Raw genomic sequence first — 21,189 nt, 5'->3', positions numbered from 1 at the left:
CTGACGCACCTGATAGAGATGGAGGTTACGTGCCAGTAAAGTGATCTTCCTCTCAACTCTGACAGGAAGTAGCGACAAACCTTGGACCTTCTCCACGCAGGGACATGCAGAGGAACCCCAGCTGATGTAGGAACCTTCATCACCCTGTTGCTCAACACACACACACAAAATGTTAACATCCAGTTCTCTCTTCTTTATACTCATGTTTTACATGTACACCATTTTTTATCGTTCAGCTGAGAAGGAGGAATGTAGCGGTTCGTGGTTCACATAGTCACATATTTACTCCAAAATATTGTTTTTGGCAGAACTCTAACACAGTAACCGGCTGGTGGTAGACAAGGTTTATACTTCCGATATGCGGTTAGGAGTCTAGAAAAGTTTTGATGGGGGTCCAGGCAGGAGCACTGAAAGGCAGGGCATAAATGAGACCTTTGTTTTGGTCTAGATTTTATGAAATATTGAACTGAATATTACAAATAAAGTGATCATCTAATATAAAAAAGTGAAGAAAAACTAGTAAAGCAAACAGCCAAAGATGTATTTTATCAACAGGTGTTTGCTTTGGGTGATGCTGCTGCAGGACTTTTATCACTGCTTCACAAACCCTCACACATCAATGATAAAAGGAAAAACCTCTTTTTATCCAGATCATTAATTTTAATTTTAATGTTGGCTGTTTAACTTCATCGTCACATCTGCTGGTTTTATGACAGATATTATCACCAAAGAGACGATTGGTAAGATGATGATATATGAATTCTGCATTATGACCTAGAACATGGTAAAGATGATTTAGAACAACATATAGAAGTACATTACATGCTGCATTTACTGACCCTTGGGGCACCTGATGTTTACCCAAGAGAAGGTCAGTTAACAGTAGATATTTGTAGCATTGGCTCTTTCTGTTGATACAATACAGTAAAAAGTGGCAGATTTCAGGCATAGTCTTGAATGGTGATTAATCATGATTCATTTGTAAGCTGTGATTAAACAGCCCTTATATATATATATATATATATCCATGTCCTGTCATTTCTCTTTCTGTTAATTTAACGCATAGTTGCATATTTTGATTAATCATGATAAATTAATTTGAAAACTGTGTTTAATCTGATTAAAACTTTTAATAATTTGCCAGCCCTAACACACACACACACACACACACACACACACACACACATATTATATATATATATGTATTAGGGCTGGGTGATTAATTGATAAAATTGATAAATCGAATTTTCCATTTCTGGAGATTAATTTTTAAGAGAATCTGGATTTTTTTTCATAGTTAGTTAGCAGCAGACTTAGCCCTCCCTCCACACCAGAACGGTGTTTGTCTGACAGATTTTCAGTGAAGTGACCCTTGACTAACGCCTGGGATTTAGCTGTGCGTATAACTGCAGTAAAAATGCTGCTCTCTATGCGATGCAGAAGTCAACTTAACTCACAAACCCCAGTAAAGAGACAACCTTCATCAGGGGAATTATTTCTGCAGTGGACCCTGTATGATAAGGATCCAGATGGAAAGAGATCACGGATGCATTGTGTCGCATATTTCAATGTAAGATATGAAGTTTTTTATATGGTGGAAAAGCTATGACATTATATGCTTTATTTTTGCTGGCATTCATCTATATAAACAAATGAATTTTTTTAATAAGTTTATTTATATTTTGGTTTTGGTTTGGCCCAGCCCTAATACACACACACACACACACACACACACACATATATATATATAGTATCTCACAGATGTGAGTACACCCCTCACATTTTTATATTCATTATTATTCATTTAATATTTCATTATAATAGTGTAAGTAAACACACTCTAAAAGTTTATTAGAAGCGTAAAAAATCTCAAATTCCCCAAAAGCCTGAACCATGATGGAAAAGTACAGTATACCAGCAGCAGTTTAATAGCTGAACCAGCATCATATGGAGGTTCAATTGAGTCAAACCTTTCTAACATCAGTATTTACTTTTATAGCTTTGTATTGAATACAATGATAGCCACCGTCTTGGTTTTCTTAAGGCCTCGACATCTTGAGAAAAAATTTGCCTGTATCATTATTGAACATGCTGCACCTGGGAGGTGGGAGAAGTTAGATTTACAAACACTTGCCATGACAGGTCACACTCTGTCTAGGTAGCCATCTTTCCTTTTCAATATGTTAAATTTGTTTTGCATCTTTGTACAACATTTCCACACATTCTGTATTTGCAACCACTTACTGACTCTCCACATTTTCACTTCCTACTTTGGTTTGTTTACCAGTTAAAGGAAACTTTGCTAACTAACATGCACCAAGTTGGGAACAACTGGGGGCTTGTCCGGGATCTTTACGAATCCTTTTTATTTGTTCCTTTTACTTTTGGCCGGTGCTTATTTATTTTTTAGTGGTTTGATCGTCACCGGTAATTACAATTACTAGTCAAGTTATTGGGTTGGTACACTCAAGCACAAAAAAAAAAAAAAAAATTAATAAATAAAGATAAAATAAAATAAAATACATAAATAAAAAAGGAGGTCCTATAAAAGTTGAACTGCCATTAGGGAGGTAACTGGGTGTCCATGTATACATGGTTTCTGTGCTTTAGATAGTAGATACTTCCTTTATCCAACATGAAAGTGAAAAGACAGCTGTACCCGAGTGAATCAGCTGATTTTCTTCAGAATTTACTCATCAGACAGCACAGGAAGAGCAGAGAAAGGAAAACTAGTTTTATGTTCAAGAGGCAGCAGTACAGGGTTCAGTCGGGAGCTGGAGTCCTGGGAACATGTCAAGTTTAGAAAAGGAAGAAGAAGCAAAAGGAGGAGGACGGAGGCGGCGTAACTCACCGGAAGAAAGGCATCAGCTGGATCATACTGGTAGTCCAGCTCTAGTTCTGAGTCAGTATCTATTAGGTGTGAGTAAGACGGGAGGCTGTGGTCGACTTCCCCATCACCTGAGAGCACCGTGGGAGCTGAAAACGTGGCTGTGTCATTTTCCAACTCGGTGAGGACTTCAGGGTCGATTCCTGGACTCCCTGCTTCAGTAACGGAGTCTTCTGGGAGTAGCAGCATAGGGGTCTGGGTTAGGGCCAGGTAAGTGGGGGACTCAGAATCAGCAGCTTCTCCTGCGGAGATGGGTGTGGACAGGGGGATGCCAGACGAGGCCAGGGTGGGAGGCTCTGCAAGGCTGGCAGTTCCATCAGCTTCATGGGTGGTGCTGGGGGTGGACTCCTTGGAAACCATCAGAGGCATCACGGGGTCCAGATCTCCGCTCAGACCATCAGTGGTAGTGATGGGCATCAACTCTGCTGCTCCCACAACAACACTGGCTGTAACAACAGCTCCTTCAGAGCTGCTCTGAGTGACAACTTGAAGCTGGTCAGTCATAGCATCTTCCTCCTTCCTGGTGGTGGCCTGAGTGGTGCTGGGTGGGGGCACGCTGGAAGGCTGAGGGGGTTCCGTGGTGGGTGTGGTGGTTGGATCAGGGCTGGTGGTTGTAGTGTGTGTAATAGAGGTGGTTGGCTTCTGAGTGGTTGCTATGGTAACAGGAACTACAGCTGTTGTAATGGCAAAAGTTGTTGTTGTCAGAGGAGTATTGGAGGTTGCCATGGTGGCAGCTGTTGTGACCGCGGCTGTTTGGATGATTTTAGTAATTTTGGTTGTGGGAGGAGATGAGGTGGGGAGTTTAAACTGAGGAAGGGAGGAGAAGGGAAAGAAATCAGCGGAGGATGAGACCAAAAACAAAAAATAAAACAAAAAAAATCTGGAAATAATGGAAAAAAGAATTTAACTTAAATGTGTTAAGACACATGACACATGAATAGAGATGATTTTTGTTAGAGTCAAACATTAATTTCATTAATGTCATAATGGATGCAACCAAACATGACTATCACATGGATTATCAGTGCTGCAGCGTTTTTAGAGGAGATCTCCGCTTGACATGATTTTGTATAAGCAACGTCTTCCATCTTGACAATAAAAATAATCATGTATCAAAAATATGAAAAAAAAACCAACCAAAAACAAGACTGCAATCAGAGAGGTTTTTTTTTTTTTTTAGGTATCTCTTATGTTTTATGGGAAAGTTAGTATGTTTCCATGCCTGTTCAGTGCCAGTACATACAATGTACACTGATGTCTGTTTCTGAAAGCATATGTAAGACAGTATGTTAGATGATCTAACAGTATCAACCCATTTACACCTGAAAAAACATCTGTTGATGTGTATAGTCGAATACAACGCTCATATAGAATCGCTGATTCTTGATCCCATTAACAATGACTACAGTAAATACTCCACTTGCATGGCATGATAAAAGGGGCAAAACATACAACTACTGAGCACCCATCAGAAGCTACATAGTTGTAGCAGGATGCTACGCCTTTCCTAAAGCTAATTACTGATTCGACATGCCTGCACAGGTTACTAAGCAGCTGCTGAATAAGAAGATGACAACTCATTCTACCTAGGACGTAATTCATGCATCTACTGCAGTCACTCATTGGATCACATATTGTCTTGGATGTGTGTTAGCAGAGGAGAGGCTAATAACTCTACTCTGATGACCCATTTTCTTAGATATTCCCTCTCTTGCTTGTCAGCAAGAAGATGCTGGCATTATGGTTGGATAAACTAATGAATAACATCTCTAAACTGCTGATCTTTAGCTTAGACACTGATTTAGCTGCCTATTAGAATGAACTGACTGGGAACAATCATAACAAAGGTAACAACAACTGCCGACTGCTTTGGCTACTAAGCTAACTGGATTAGCTGCTGCGTTGACTCATCATCTTTTCTATTTAATGGCAGATTGTGCGATACACTGCTGTCATGCACTGTAGACTAGGTTGCTACACTAAAATGAAATACCACAAAAATAAGTATTTGATGCAACTGGAATATCTAGAAATATACAAAATGATAAAACTACATTTTCAAAACTCTGCTCCTCTTCTCAAGTTTAGTGTTGCAGGTTCAAATCTCCTGCACTCAAGCTTGGTCTCTTTTCCTCACACTCAGACACATTCTCTGTTCTGTCAAAACTTCTGAGCTTAGATATTTTCTCCTGTCTGTCAAACATCCTCCAGCCAATAAAATAGTAGATAAATGCTGACTGAGCAAATCATCATGGCCCTCTTCAGGGTACGCTTGTTTTACTTAACGCAGCAACTCCAGACTAGTTAATTTTTTTTGCCACCACATATCATGCTTCAAATTACACTTGTCGGTAGTATTATAACTCATTGGGCCTCTGGTACATGATATATTTTACATATAAATATATATATATATATATATATATATATATATATATACAGTACATACACCATGGTCTGGGTGAATACTCGATTGTGATTGGCTGGAGGGTGTCCTTAAAAAAGTGATAATGGACACCTATAAAAGAAGCTCAGACGCCGGGCTGCAGACGCACCAGAGCAGCCTGCAGGCTTATTAAACATGTAGGAAACTATCTGTGGACTTTGACTGTTTGAAACAAAATGTCGCATCATCCTCTGGACACACAAGCTGTAAGAGCTGCACCCGCCCTCAGAAATGTTAGTGTCACATTTGCGGCCAACCGAGCTGCAGGTTCTGTGTCAGAGCCGGTTACCTTGGCAATGCGTCACAAGAAAATAGTCCACTTCTTGTGAAATATATATATATGACTGTTTGATTTATCTAGCATTCTATTGGATGGATGCATTCTACAGTTCATTCAGCAACCCAAGAGAGAGGAAATAATATCCAAGATCATAAGTTTTGACAGAGCAGAGAATGTGTCTGAGTTTGAGGAAAGAAACCAAGCTTGAGTGCAGGAGATTTGAACCTGCAACATTAAACTTAAATTAAAGAGGAGCAGCAGAGTTTTGAAAAGAAGAATAATGTATTTGAGAGCAAGAAGGAACTTTTTGAGCAAGAGAGCAGAGTTTTGAGAGAGAGCAAAATGATATTTGAGCGTGAAAACAAGAAATTATGCTCTCAAATCAAACAGTTACGCTCTTAATTAAAGATAGGGAAATACCCTCATAAATGCCTGCTAACACACAACAGAAGTATGTAATCTATTGGCCACCTCCTTAGAGATGTTAATCATTAGCCTCTTCAAAGCTAACGCACATCCTGGAAAGCAGATGACTAGCTCCATGAGGAGTAAATCATCGACCAAGTAGAAAGAACGCCTCCTTCTCAGCTACTAGTGCTCATCACTGGTCGGACCAGTGGCTGGCTTTAAGACCAACAAAGCCCCTTACGAGTGCTCAACAGTCTTAATTTGGACCATTTTTACTGTGCCATACTTACACACTTATATCCAAGTTTTATTAAAAAATAAATAAATAATTATAAAAAGAAATTGCACATTTGGTTTATGGATAAACTGACATCTTTCTTGATTTGCTGGAAAACATTTTGGTTACTGTGTGTTTTGTGAGATATGAACTTAAATATTTGTGTTTCAGAATTAAGTGCTTTTTTTTCTTAGACTGCATACAGATAATTCACTTGACGTCATGTAATAACTTACATGTTGGTTGTAGATGATCACTCCTTCCCCACAGACGGGCTTATGGGTACACGTGTGGTGGTGGACGCACCAGTTACAGCCCCATTTACTCAAAACACATCCACGGCAACTGCACAAAGTGTACAACTTTATGTTAGAGACAGAAAGTAACGTCTTCTCTGAAAACAAGGAGATAAACAATGACACAAGGCTGGAGGTTTGGGAAGAAACATGGAGAGAGATTATAACTTGTTAACATGTTGCACTCAACAATGTTCTCCAGTCGCATCAGTCTGTCGTCAGTAGTGAGAAAAGTCAGCGATAAGATAAAAAACAGTGTCAGTTTTAGAACATCACCACACAACTATGCACAAAGAGAAAGGCGAGGAATACCGGTGAGAATAATGAGGCAAATGTGAAGTTACTGCACATCTAAGAAGTTTTAAGTTTACATGGATTATTTTTAGGACAACGCTTCTACATTTGGACATGCAGAGCTGAGTTTTAAAGGGTTAAATAAATACCAGAAGGCAGACTGAGTCTTTTTAGTTTAAGATTGTGGTTTATTCATAGTAGAAGATTTGGACGCACAAAGACTCAACGATCATCATTACACTGCTTTTTGCCAGATCACAAACGCTTGTTTGCTGTTTTTTAGGATTTAAAATATTATATACTATCCCTTTAATGATCAGAAACTGGAGCCCAGAAGTAAGAAAAAGTTAACGGTTCTTTTCTTAATGTTTTGTTTCTGTTTTTTTTTTTTTATTTTCAGGCTCAGCTCCTGTTAACGGTCATTGTTAGCTCCCTGTGACTTCTCTACAGCTTCATCAGGGACCTGTTTTATGATTATCAGAGGTTCCTGTTTGCATTGCTCTGTTTTGTGTTTTATACACGAAAACTAAAATATGAAGAACCCTGGTTGGAAGTAATTTGTGCAAACTTACATGTTTGGAGAGCTGAACTGAGAACAGGAGAAGAAATAAAACCAACACAGATTTTAAAAGGATAAAGGACGAATGAGCAGAGAACAGAAGGATGATTCGAATTAGATGAGGAGCAACTGTGATTATGAGGTCTGAAGTGGAAAGAGGAGACAGTGAGGTGGTGGATCATGGCGGAGGACTTACGGCGTGCTGCCGGACTGCTGCTTCACAGCTGTACAGTCGTAGAAGGTGAAATCTCTGGCTGTGACGGCAACGTCTCCAAATCGAAGAGACAAGCTGAGGGTGACAAAATCTGAGAGAGAAAGGAAGCAGAAGAATTCACAGCTCTGAAATCACTTCACCAGGTTCATCATCCCTAATTCACCAAGTCTGATCCATCAGAACTCAGAATTTGGACCTGACAGTGAAGAGACCTGATGAGTCCTTTCATCCTCACTGTAGACACAAGCTTCGCCTCCAGCCTTGTATAAGCTCAACCTCTTTGTAAATAACTTGGAGGATGTTTGCTGCAGAAAACGACATCTGAATCAGTGCTGAAACATGATGAACTCCTCGTGTCCTGTTGTTAGATCTTCATTCACAGAATGATCAAATTTTCATTTTTGTTCATCTTTACATAAAAATGTTAAAATATTTTGGACTTTGATGACAAATTTATCATCAAGTTAAGTTATTTAGAGTTAAATAACATATTCAGTCCTGTGAATTAGGTCAGCTGGTTGAGGGCCTGCTCAGTTAAAACTAGTTGGATAATTAATAAAGCAGAATTAGACAGTTTACACAGAACTCTGCATGTCTCAGGCAACGTTAAGTCTCCTGGTTTCACAGCGTCCACTGATGTTTGCCTGCAGAGAGGCAAAGTTGCCACAAGAGGGCGTGTCAGCATCAACCACAGCGAGCAGACGGCTGCACTGAGGCGGCTGCCTGTTGTTGCTCTGGAAATAACTAAAGTGAACCTGCAGATGCCGATTAGCTGTAAAAGGCGATTACAGCTTTGTTTCTTCATGTACTGAAAACCCTGATCCAGTTTAGAAGCTTTCAGGATCACCAGTATTCCTTCACATCCATTCAGAGCCGTCTTTTATAGGTGAATGCTGCCAGTAACTAACGAAAGGCAGATTCTCACACAAAGTCTGGATTTATCTCAGTACCACGTCTTGAAGGCTGAATCTGCTTCACCTCAACACCAATACAAGCTGCAAGTTTCAGGAAATGTGAGAGAGAAACAGCTACTATGGAAGAAGTTTAACAACAAAGCAAAGATTCCTTTTAGGAATTTTTGTTTTCCATCGGTTGCAGAGGCTCAGTGGTCCCAAACGACAGTAACAAGAACAGACGCAGCTGAGTTAGAGGAGGAGGGTTAGTTAGGATGACATCAATTGAAACAGGCACTTCAAATTGGATCTGGTGGTAAACAGATTCTTTAAATGGTTTTAAATGGATGAGATAAAACCATCTGATACAGTTCTAGTTTAGGTCCCGAGTAAGAAAAATCAGGTCAAATGAGGCTTCATTAACGATGGTGGAGCGTCCATTTCAGTCAATAAACTGAAAACTGGTTGAAACTAACACCAGTACCTGATTTAAAACCAGCAGCAGGGCTAAAACAAAGTTGTTGGTTTTATTCCCAGAATTTAAAATAACAAAAGAATTAAACACCTCTTCTCAACATAATTCTTCTCAGATTCCTTCAAGCCAGATGGCGGCCATTCCTGGTTCTGGTTGTGTTTTTCCTCTCCACTGTCGCCTCGTGCATGCTTGAATCAAGTTTCCTCAGCTAGGCACTTAAAGTCAAGTTTGTTTTCCATGAATTGGTCTCATGTGAGCACAATTATTGTCAATCAGACAAATGTGGATTATATAACAGATTAGAACGAATTGGATTATATTGGATCAGACTGTGTAAAAATGAATGACTTTGTTGTGAAATGGAGCAATACTAATAAAGCTGAAGTGAACTGAATTCATTCCTTGTAAAAACGCCACATCACAAAAAAAATGATGAATTTGTCTTTTAGGGTCAGATCCTGCTATCCAATGAATAAAGTCACCACAGGAAACAGATTATTGGGGACTGTGCATATTAAAATCCAGATTATTGTCCTCTAGAGAGTTTGGATTAGAAGAAAAAATAGATTTGGTTAGATTAAACCATCTGCAGCTTCTGGTCATGAAAATCCAGATGTCGTAACAAAGTGCAGCAACAAGATAAAGCAAGTCATGAAACTTCAGCATCAGTTCTGGTTGGGTTTGGCAGACATGTATCCACCGAGTGAGTCCAGCCAGGCCTCCAGCTCCGACCTGCTGCTTATACCACGTGTAAAAACCAAATAAGTTCAACCCACCCTGTCCTGGAGGCACCATTGGTATTCTTCTTGTGTCCGGAGACCGGCAGGTGACCCCAGCCTCAGTGACAGTGGCGGGACTGCGGCTGTCCTGGAAGAAGCAGGAGTAGGACTCTCCTTTTTCTAAGACAGGGAGTCCTGGAATGGACAGAGACACCTGAGGAAGATAAAATTTAACAGCTGGTCAATGGATGTGTCCAACTTCACAAATACACAGATAAATCACAGTAAGTAGATTTTTTTAGAAAGAAAATGTGAGACTGATGTCTCACATCAATTTTACAGCTTGAGATATAATGAAGGCCTGTAGGGACCCAGAATTTAAAGACCGGAAGACAACAGTTGGCCCCGAAGATGCTCCAAACAAGTGATGATGTTTTAGCTGACGCTGGTTCATGTATTTGGTTTTTGTGGATCAGAAATTCAGTTGTTTGCCTTCCAACATGCAAACAGAAATCAGGTAAAAACTGCTTCACTGGACCGATGTAGAAACACAGTCTGAACCCTCTTAGACAAACTTTCTGCCATTTCTTTAAATGCTCTTCAGGAGTAGTTCTCCAGGCTTTTCCAAGACTTTCCAAAACTCTTCTTCGGATGTGTCTGCCGTTTGTTCCATTCTCTGTCCAGATGATCGCACACTGCTTTAATAATTTTGAAGTCTGTGTTCTGGGGAGGATCGATCCCTCCATCAGCCCAGTTCTTGTGTCATGTGACATACCTCAACCTTTTCTCCTGTTGCCCTACCTTAAGAATGGCTTCTTGACAGCCACACCTTCCATGGAAACCATTTCTGATGAGGCTTCGGCCAACAGTAGATGGATCAACTGAAGGTGTAAATGCATCTCAGCTCCAGACAGCTTCTTTTAGGTCTGACACTTCTTTAAGGACAAACTGCATGCCAGCTCTTCTGGACAAAGTCCATTAGGTTGTGTTATTTTTGGTATTTTTCATAAAGACAACTGGGAGCAGGCTGCATGTTCATGCAATTAGTCACCAGCAATAACAGAAACATAATACTTTATATTGGAATATAAACCTAACTTAGGTCAGAGGTAAATAATGACAGACGTAGGGTCTGAAGCAGCACGAGTGACAGAATTTCAGCTGCTCGTACAGACGTCAAGAGAATTTGACTTCCCACAACACATGAATGTTGCAGCAAAGCTGGACTTAAAAACTGGGATAAAATGTGAAACATAAACATAAGAAGGATGTCACCAGGACCAGGACTAAGACACACTCTGGTGGACTGGATCTACACTAATGGAAGCATCTTTCCAGTAATAAAACTCACATATGTGTGAATTATGATGAAGGCAACAATAGTATATATAATACTCCACAGTAACTGCTTTGGCTAAAACAAGTGTTATAAAGTTCTTCTATAACAAAACATGCTGGACTGTAATCCCATTAAAACACACCCAGCACAGTGTGTGTTGGGTGTGTTTTTTGTCTTTGCTGTTATTCATAAACAGTCTTCCACACTGATAACAGAAACAAAGCAGATTATTTTTCCTACCGCACCAGGACAAGATCCTGATCACTATCTGCTCTGAAGCTTGATTTGTGATTTATTTGCACTTGTTGAATAATCCAGTCTTGCTAAACAACAGTCATGTTGAATATCGTGAGAGGGAAGAAGCTCTAGCTTACCACCCCTTCTCCATGGGCAGTTAATAAATCAGCCTCTATTTACACCCAGTGCTATTTTCATTTCACATCATATTGATGAATTCATATACACAAAACCTACAGATATATTCACATAGACAGTAGGGTACAGATCTATGTGCAAAACCAGAAAAAAGAAATAAAAAGGACAACAGTAATTTAATGTGATCAGCCGATCAAAGGATCTTATTCTGTTCTGTATTTTTCAAAAATGATTTCTTGTACAATTCTTTGAATTTGGTCATGCTTGGACATTTCTTTAGCTATCACCCAATCCTTTCCACAACTCCTCAGACAGACATGCTAGAGGTTCTTTATGTTTGAACTTTAAATCTCCTCTGAAATTAAACTTTAGATCGTTTGACAGTTTTAAATGTTTGGGATTAGTTTGTATTTATTTTATACATGAACATTAAGGTGTGAAAATGAACCTGATCTGTAAATTTTATAAATTTGACTTTAGGAACAATGAAGGTTTATGGTCTAATAAACCTGCAGTGTGAATTATTCTGATGGCCCTTTATTGCAGTATAAACAACATCAACATCTGTAGGTATTACCCCAAACTTCTAAAAAACAAATACTAGGAAAACAATGAAAAATACAAAATATAAATGATTTTTTTTCCCAAAATGTGTTTTGCTTTACTAAGTATCACACCTAGGAACTAATTTTCATTAACTTGTTCTATTTCTATACCATCTATACACAACTGTACTCGTTCTACAAAGTCCGAATAACATAAATTTAGTTTAACTTCAAATTAAGGCATTTTTATTCTGATTAAACCACATTTATATCTGTGACATTTCAGAAGTGGCAAAATTTTTTAAATCCTTTAGATTTTCTCCAGAACAGAAATATTTGTATCATCTGCAAACAATATTATTTTCATGACATCTGGTTTTTAAGAAGCTTAAAAACACAAACCCAACATGTCTAGAGAACCCACACCACTGGTACAGGAAATCAGATGACAGTGATGTGGGCACTGGGGTTGATGAAATGTAGTGTAACTTTAAAATGAATACAATTCAGTATCAAGGACAGTGATTAACTAACCTGCTGTAAATGGGGAGAAACATGGGCCACTCATTTGCTCCTGTTTCTTTGTTTTGAGCTTTAACAACAAACAAGAAACACTAAAGTGAAAGACGTTTTATTTTTGTTTATTTTCATCACGAAGTCCCAGTGGGGTCAAATATGTCTTTTATAACAGAGGTCTGTATAATATACCCAGGTTATCTCACCGTTACCTCGGCTGACTTAATCAGACAGTTGAAATCCTGATGAGCGGTACTGCGAAGCTGTCAAACTCTGTAATTTAACAGTTTATAATGCTTCGAAAACCTAAAAGTAATTCATCACCCGCTAAGGCAGCTAATATGTTTTTATTTTCACCCACTGAACTAAATCGTAATTTTATCTGGTGTTAATTTAGAGCTCTGCTTGTAATAGTGGATGTCTAGTTTAGGGAGGGAGCCTCAGACAAGTTAACAGTAGGTGGCAGAAGCATCCTGCTCAATCTGCCACCAAACAGAAAGACATGCTAATGAAGCAGCTAATCCAATTAACTTTGACATGCACAACAACTATAGCAGTAGCTGGCTGCCAGCTTCGGTATAATTGTTGACTTTTCATACCGATCCATACCAAAGGCCAGCCAAGGCAGTATCTAATCCAAGGGCTTACCAACTTAGACATGGTAGTCGTTAGCCTCTCCTGTTCTAATACTAGTAGAGACTGTTGATGTTTTTAAAAAGAAGCTTAAGACCTACCTTTTTAGCTTAGCTTTTAACTAAATTTTATTTGATCTTTATTTATTTTACATCATTTTATTTCACATTAATTTATTTTCATTTTACTCAGCTGTATTACTTCTTTTTTATTCATTCATTCATTCACTGGCAGTATAATGCAAAAGCTAGTTGTTAGCCTCTCCGGTGCTAATGCTAGGACTTCCATGCAAATGGACAGCAGAGGGAGTATCTAATCACGAAGGTCTCCAGCCTTTAGAAGCTAGTTGTTTGGATTAGATTAGATTAGATTAGATTCTTTATTGTCACTGTAAAACATAAAATTCAATAAATCCTGGTCAAAACTTGATCCGAAAAGTAGCTAGTATGAAGGTAGAATGAGTAGTCATCTTCACAGTTGCTACTGCTGGCTGCTGCTCGGTTACCAGTGCAAGTCTATCATTAGTCAGATAAATAGCTGGCGTTGGGAGTACATCGCACCGCCACATGTCTTATATTTGTTCTTTTTACTTCACCATTATTGGAGGACACCGCCATTATGACCATGAAAATTCTGGTCCCTGATAAAAGACATCTGCATGTTCTATATTTGTTCCTTACCATCTTGCTCTCCTCCCTGCTGATGTTTGAGGGGTTGAGGTCCTGGATAGCCAAACACTGTTGCTCTATGTCGAAGCTCCACAGCCACTGACCGGGCCGACTCCCACGACTGCACTGAGATTTCAAAACACACCTGCAGGGAAAACACAGAGTACACTTTATTCACAACTTCAGGAGCTGGAGTCATGGTTTAAACTCTGTTGCTTGTATAAGACTAATCTGTGAAATAACAGAAGAGAAGGGAAAAATAACCCTAGAAAGGTAAAATTTGGTAAACTCTGAGATGTGAAGGTAGGTGAGGAGGATGGGTTGCACAAATACATGTCTGACAATGGATGCTCACAGGTTTAATGCTCACACCACAGACTGTATATAAAAGACTGATGGAGCCTCCGTGACGTCACCCGTAAGTTTCTGAAGAGCTGAATTGAAGCTCATTGGGCGGTTCCACCATCGCCATCTTGGCAGCGCCACACGTGTCGTCATTCCCGGAAAAACCAAAAATGGGCAAATAGGTGGAGCTGAGAGGGGGACTGTGAAGGTGGGGATGGATGATTGACACCCATCAAACTCCGAACTAACCCGGAGCTAACAGTAGCTATCCAGCTAACGGAGGTAGGTCGACTAAAGCTAAGGCACGCTGTTAGCCGACTAGAAACTGCGTCTGTGCTAAACAAAAAAAAAATTCACCCCTCTCACAGTTGTCATGAAGGTAAACAAGTCAAACAAGAACTATCCGATTGATATTTTGCCGGGCAAACAATACATCCAATTCCAGGTATTTAATATTATAGTTTCTATGTGACTGCAGCTAACTAGTTTTTTTTTTTAAATAAATATATTCAAAATAAGAAAAGGTTCAAATTAAAAAATTATAAAAGAAATTTATAGTTTATTTATTTAGAAGAAAAAAAAATCTTTAAGAAGCACCGTGGAAACACCTCAGTTAGTCCCATCCTAACAACGGCTACTCCAGCTTCTCTGAGATCTCTCCAGCCAGTTGAAGTCTTGACTTGGATCTCTTTTCTGTCCCTTTCTCCTTCCTCCTCTGATAATGTCCTCTTGGGTTTCTTTGCTGGATCAGCCACGGCGTGTGTTCAAAACGACCGGTGTGTTTATATCCAGTTGCTAGCATGTAACCAGGTGCGTGAAGCAAAACTCGGATGCAACATTTCTAATAGCATATATAAATGTAATGCATCAATGTTTTTGTCCGAATGTTATAGAATGGTAAATAATATTATACAACATTTAACTTTAAAAAGATAAATGTGTTTGCTGTTGTTTTTTAACAATATATGAATTTTTCTTCATACAAACTTGTTCGTGAGTATTTGGTTAGACTGGACGTTTTAGTCTGCAGATTCTTAAATTAGATAAAAAAAAAAAAGAACAAAATCCTTACAGCCGAAATACTGTAAGTACTGCAGCCAGTGTTTTCTGATAAAACACATTACACTACAGCAGGAAAATGAGCTACCAGTGATTAATGTCTGGGGGCTGGTGTTTATCTCACCTTCCTTCCAGGACACACCAGCCACAGTAGGGGTCGTGGGCCAGCAGACAGGAGTGACAGTCTGGGTGATGCTGGCATTCAGCCACCGGCCTCTTCTGCAGCTACAACCAGGACAAAGCAATCATGCTCATTCACGCAAACCATTCCCACTAAGCCCTAAAAATCTGACTAGAAAGACTAATGACCCACATTTCTCAGCATCACAATGCAAATGGAAAATATGATCATTAAACTAATCTAAACTACACACGGAGTGAGTAAATTAACTGGAGCAGAAAGGAGAGTTTTTTAACTTTTCCTTTATTACTACGACAAAGAAAACGTGCATCACAGGCAGTAACTGGAAGGTGGTTTGGCGTGTACCATGTTCTGGGTCATGATGAAGAGATGCTCTTCTTTCTGGTCCAGGATCAGGTCAGAGCTGATGACTGCATTCTGCTGTACAGAGACCACAGAGTACTCCTCCACCTCGCCGTTCGGTCCCAAGAACACCTGAGGAGATGCAAACGTCACTATTATCATCATAGAATAAGTTAGAAAACCCTGGATTTGATTTACACACACACACCCACACACACACACCCGGCTCTTCTGCCAGGCCTCTATTTAAAACTCATGGATTCAAGTTTTTTTTTTTTAATCTCCTCCAGAAGTTGTGTTCAGAAATGCCCCAAGTCAGTCGAGGTTTGTTTTGTCTTCTTAAAGCTGCCCAGATTAAACCTTCACACGATGTTTTAAAATTTTATTCAAGTTATACAAACAAAACTGCAGTTTTTTTTTCTTATGAGACATTTAGAATCAGAAATATAAGAACAAAAACAAGAATAAAATATAAGAGACAATATACAAGAATTAAGTATTTTAATATGTATTTTATTATTTATATTCATTTTTTTAGAAATATAAAAATGTTTAAATGTAAACTTTTTTCTAAATATTTTAAGTTTTCAAATTGTACAAACAAGAAAAGCTATACACTTTAAAAAAAATACTTCTTTGAAATAGTAATTTGTATTTAATGCATTTTAATTATATAGGAAAGTATTTATAAACCATCTTTTTATTTAAAGTGAAATATTTTCCTTTAAAATCATTTTAAAATATTTTCTAAATGTTTAATTTTTTAATGGTATATGTAAACCAACTGCATACTTTTTTTTCAAAAAGTTGTAAAGTTTTTACAAAGTTCACATTTTATTAATTATTTCAAAACATTAAAATTAAGTTTTTTTTATATTTACACATTTTACAACATAAATTTTTTCCCCCCACATTAAAAAAATGATTGCATACTTTTTCAGATTGGACATTTTATTTTACAAAATATTTAAAAATATAAAATAAAATGTATTTAAAGTTGTTTTTATTTTTCAATAGAAAACTTAAATATGCAGTTTGTTGTACTGAACCAAACTACACACAGAGTTTAATGTTAATTAAACACTGAGTTGGTTTTGTAAAAAGCAGAAAGAAACAGGCTAACGGCGGACTGAAAACAACACGGCAGACGAGCAGGACTTAGTTAAATCGAGGGATCAGCACAGTTTAAAAGTCCTGCAACAGGTTTATGACACATAAGAAATTTGTCACATGCAGATCTAAAAGCCGGTGAGACAAAGTTTAACATCTGACATGTTAGAAGCTGTTAATGTGGGTTAATGGAAGAACAGCTGCTGCACATCAGCCTGTTTATGGTATTTTACTGTAAACCAAACACCACTTTCATTCAGCTGATGAGTCCGATTTTTTTTAATGTGAGGGAAAAGATTAATTCAGCAATCATCCTAATGGTAGAATCCAGGACAGGTCAGGAGGACTCAAAGTGATTTTGCAGACTGGAATTTCAGTGTTGGTGTGTCATGTGTGCGTGACTGCTAATACTGGATTTTATAATAATATATTAATGAATCTGAGGCAGGTTTCTATGAAACTACAGACTCAGCTAGTCCTGTGTGGAGGAAAGGCCTGGCCAAAGCTGAAGAAGGAAGTCATTATGATCATTGAGAAGTCCTTCACCTCTCAGTAGCGAGAGGTTTCATCATTTAAGTATCCTGATCTGGCTGACAGTCGGTATACACCAGCACTCTGTCCATCACTGACAGGGACTCCAGCTGCATTTCACTCCAAAGCAAATTTCAGCTTTTTCTAAAGGAACACAGACATCAAGCCAAGTGTGACATGAAGGAGGAAACTGGCAGGAAATGAAGGACGGCCAGGTGCAGGGACAGGACTTCGCCCCTCTCCATGAACCCAGTGTGGATTATCCTTTTATTCTTTGTCTAATAAATAAACCAATCCCAGTCCAGGCTGTAACAGATCATTGTGAGGGCTGGCCAAACACCTGTAAACGGGATCAGGTGAACTGGTCATGGTTGGACAGGTGGTCCTGCAGCACGACAGATTGGCTCCCTGCTGTTCGCTCCTAGACCAATGACCGAGTCACTGTTAAAATATTTGCAGAGCAGGCAGGTGTCCGTGACATGAAGCTACTTTTCATGACAATCAGAGTTTGGAAAAATGATGTCAGGGTGTACTCTGGATTTTATAAACCTAACAGAAAGCATGCAGTGCTGGGAATACATCTGAGAGAAACCATGCTAACAATTTTCTCTGCGACATCTGAAAACTTGAAAAACAAACCTGACAAAATTAGCCAAGAAGCAACGAGCAAATCTGAGCCAGCTGTCTTAGTTACAGAATATGGAGGACCAAGACTGTCAAAATAAACTAAGATAACACTAAAAATAAATAAATAAATAAATAAAAGTAAAAAAAAAAAAAAAAAAAGTAAACAAATAGGGGTATTAATAGAATGTTAATAAAAAAATTGAAAATTCAAATATATATAAATTAGTGCTGGGCACGTTAACGCGTTAATCGCGCGTTAACGCAACACCTAATTAACAGCATTAACTTTTTAATCGCGCATTATTTATTTATTTTTTTTATTGCTGGCCGCTGGGTTTGATGACAGAAACATGGCGTCCATGTCTCTCTTCCCTGCTGCAGCGGTGCATCTGATGTAATCAGGAGAGAGCGGGTTTATTAAAATGAAGAGACGTTTTCTGCCTGAAACTTAAGAAAGAAGAACCGACGTTTCTCTTTATCAAAACTCATACAGATTGACAGAACATCGTGATTTTTGGCATGAAACAGCTCCCAAAAGACAATGAGAAACTTTTTATTTATGATAATTTTTTTAATAAATGCGGTTTTAATTTATGCAAGACAGCAAAGGTAAGACATGTTTTCTGACTTTTTCAAACGTAAAGCATGACTCGGGTCTTCTTCTGCCTCTGGTTCGGTGAATCTTGGTCATAGCGAGATGAAACTTCCAGCTGTGGAATCTGTGAGATGTGAGCTTTCAGTAGAGGAGCCGTTTGTTCGTGTTCATGGGGAGACATCATCTGTATTTACATATTTTTCGGACTTTGTGTACCTGGTCTTCTAGTTATTGTTATCTTAACTGTGTTTGTTGGTGATGAAAATGGTTTTACTGAGCTGTTAGGTGAGATTCTGGACTTTCTGTGGATACCACACATGTTTACAGTTACATCTACAGACCTGACGTTACACCCGGAACGAGATGTTGACCCTGCAACTCCTGGTAGCGGAGGCTGCAGTTGCAGAGGTGAAGCTAAACAGTCAAGCTAAGTATGAAAGTTTAGAGAATTTATAGGCCAGAAATCTGGATAATGAAACACTGAAGGTGCATGGATGGAAGTTATTGTGCATATTGTGAATATTTCTCTCTCCTCACCATCTAGAAGCTGTGAGATTCTCATCCTGCTTTCTGTCTGTTCACCTGATGCTGATATTCATCACATATTGTTCCTTCTGTGTTTAGAAGGAAGCAGCTTCACAGCTTTAAATTCATCCTGCTGACTTTTTACCTTTTAGTTAGTAAATCCTGAACATTTCATCTTTCTTTCTCATAAATATTTGATTTTATAAATATATATGAAGAAATATTTTAACTGTTGCTGTTTAAAGAGAAAACTGCTGCTAAATCTGTTTGTGTGTTTAGTGCAGGGGTCTGCAGCCTTTCCAATCCAAAGAGCCATTTTTCCCTCAGCCAGCTAAATAAAACTACTTTAGAGCTGCAAAAGTTACGAAACCCTTTTCAAAAAGGCAAGTTAATATATATTTTTAATGAAGAGCCACCATAGGATATTTGTTATTTTTGAAGAACCACATTTTTATTTCTGTTTTTAGGTTTTAAAATAAAGAAAAACATAAAACCTTTATAAAAAGAGGATAGACAGACTTGCTTCTAGGGGATGCAGATAGTTGTAAAAAATGAAGTAAAAAAAATCCCTGGTTTCAAACCTAATGACAAGAAAGATAGATTTAAAAAAATATTTTAGCCACGTATTTAGAGGCATTGTGGAAGGTCCAGAGAGACACTTGCAGCAGGTTGGAGACCCCTGATGTAGTGTTTGTAAACCAAAATTTATTGCATTTTCTTTATATAGCTGTAGTCCTTTTCTTTAAAGGAAAGAAACATTTTGGCATTAAGCTGATGGAGTCACATCATGGACGTCAGACAGGCAGTATTCTCAGTGCTGAGCTGCAACTCTGACACGCTACTGATACGAAATAAACAACTTTTTATAGAAAACACAGTGGCCTGAATTTAGACCACACTAATTAAAAATGGATAGATTTATTTCTTCACATTTGCGTTTAAATCTGATCTAATCTAATCTAAACTAATCTAAGTCTAATCGTGATCTTAGTAATTGTTTTTTATTAATGAAACAGCCCCTATGCATACCCAGTTTTAAGTCTGCTCGTTGGAAAAGAGGTGGAATACAGGACGCCGGGGATTGCAGAGCGTGGCCTTACTCGCCACCGGCTCTTCCTACAGTCCTCCTCTCCAATGTACAGTCTATCCACAATAAGTGGGATGAGCTCGAAGCTTGGGCCGCCTTTAAACACGGAGTGAAGGACACCTGTTTACTGGCCTTCACTGAAGCTCGGCACAGTGACCCTGATCGGGATGATGCCCTGTCATTACGGGGATTTGGTGCTCCCGTTCACCTGGTCTAACTAACTAACAAGCGGTAGGGAGGAGGCGTATGTTTCTATGTTAACCAGAGGTGCTGCAACACCGTTGTGATCTGAACTCCTGATGTAGAGCTGCTGACGATCTCAGGCCGTTTTATTACCTCAGGAGTTCCAACAGCTGTTCTTCGCCATTGTTTCAATCCACATGCCAACGCGCCAGCTGCAGCTTGGCTTGTTTTGATTGACAGTGTTCCTGCGATGCATGTGGTAATAATGTAAATGATCTTTGTGAGACTGTTTCTTCATACATCACATTTTGTGTGGACTCCATCATACCAAGAAAAAAGGAGCTTAAAACAGTTAAAAACAAAAATAAATGGATATACTACACAAGGAAGGTTTCCCAGAGAAGCACATAATGAAATAAGGAAGACCAAACTAAGGTACCAGGATGAAATTGAAGCCCAGTACAGCAGGGGGGACCTCAGATAATTCTGACTTGCCAAATAATTTTAACTCTTTCTTTTCCCACTTTGAAACATCTGATTTTACTGAGACTGTCTCTCTGTGGAAAGAATGCCAAATTGCGATGTCTCAGGGATGTGTCACAACCTTATTCACTAGGGTGAAATTAGGGCAAGCTGCAGGTCCTGACACCGTTTGTGGCCGTACTCTTCATTATTGAGCTCAGCGGGGTTTTAAGCAGACTGTTCCAGATGTGTGCAGACCTTGGGCAGATTCCACCATCTGGCACCACTATTATACCGGTTCCCAAATCAAAAAACCTAAAAGAGTTAAATGATTTCAAACTGGTGCTACTGGGGCTG

The 21,189-nt window shown here is 38.8% G+C and overlaps 1 protein-coding gene across 5 annotated transcripts in view; it reads right to left on the bottom strand.

Annotated features, from left to right (window-relative positions):
• plxnb1b (plexin b1b) overlaps positions 1–21,189 on the bottom strand; it is a 132,669-nt gene that overhangs the window by 24,426 nt on the left and 87,054 nt on the right. For 4 of the 5 annotated variants that reach the window (XM_041979794.1, XM_041979797.1, XM_041979796.1 and 1 more), the window contains 8 exons: positions 15,716–15,844; positions 15,353–15,453; positions 13,837–13,969; positions 9,806–9,962; positions 7,644–7,752; positions 6,535–6,643; positions 2,852–3,694; positions 10–144 (listed from right to left, as the gene is read on the bottom strand). In XM_041979794.1, coding sequence (XP_041835728.1) covers positions 10–144; positions 2,852–3,694; positions 6,535–6,643; positions 7,644–7,752; positions 9,806–9,962; positions 13,837–13,969; positions 15,353–15,453; positions 15,716–15,844 — 1,716 coding nt within the window. The remainder of the gene's footprint in view (positions 1–9; positions 145–2,851; positions 3,695–6,534; positions 6,644–7,643; positions 7,753–9,805; positions 9,963–13,836; positions 13,970–15,352; positions 15,454–15,715; positions 15,845–21,189) is intronic. The other variant, XM_041979798.1, reaches the window with a different exon arrangement.

This window comes from Melanotaenia boesemani, chromosome 3 (assembly GCF_017639745.1).
Source record: "Melanotaenia boesemani isolate fMelBoe1 chromosome 3, fMelBoe1.pri, whole genome shotgun sequence".
Classification (NCBI taxonomy): Eukaryota; Metazoa; Chordata; class Actinopteri; order Atheriniformes; family Melanotaeniidae; genus Melanotaenia; species Melanotaenia boesemani.
Note: the sequence above shows the minus strand (reverse complement) of the source record. Positions and strands in the feature narration are given on the sequence as shown.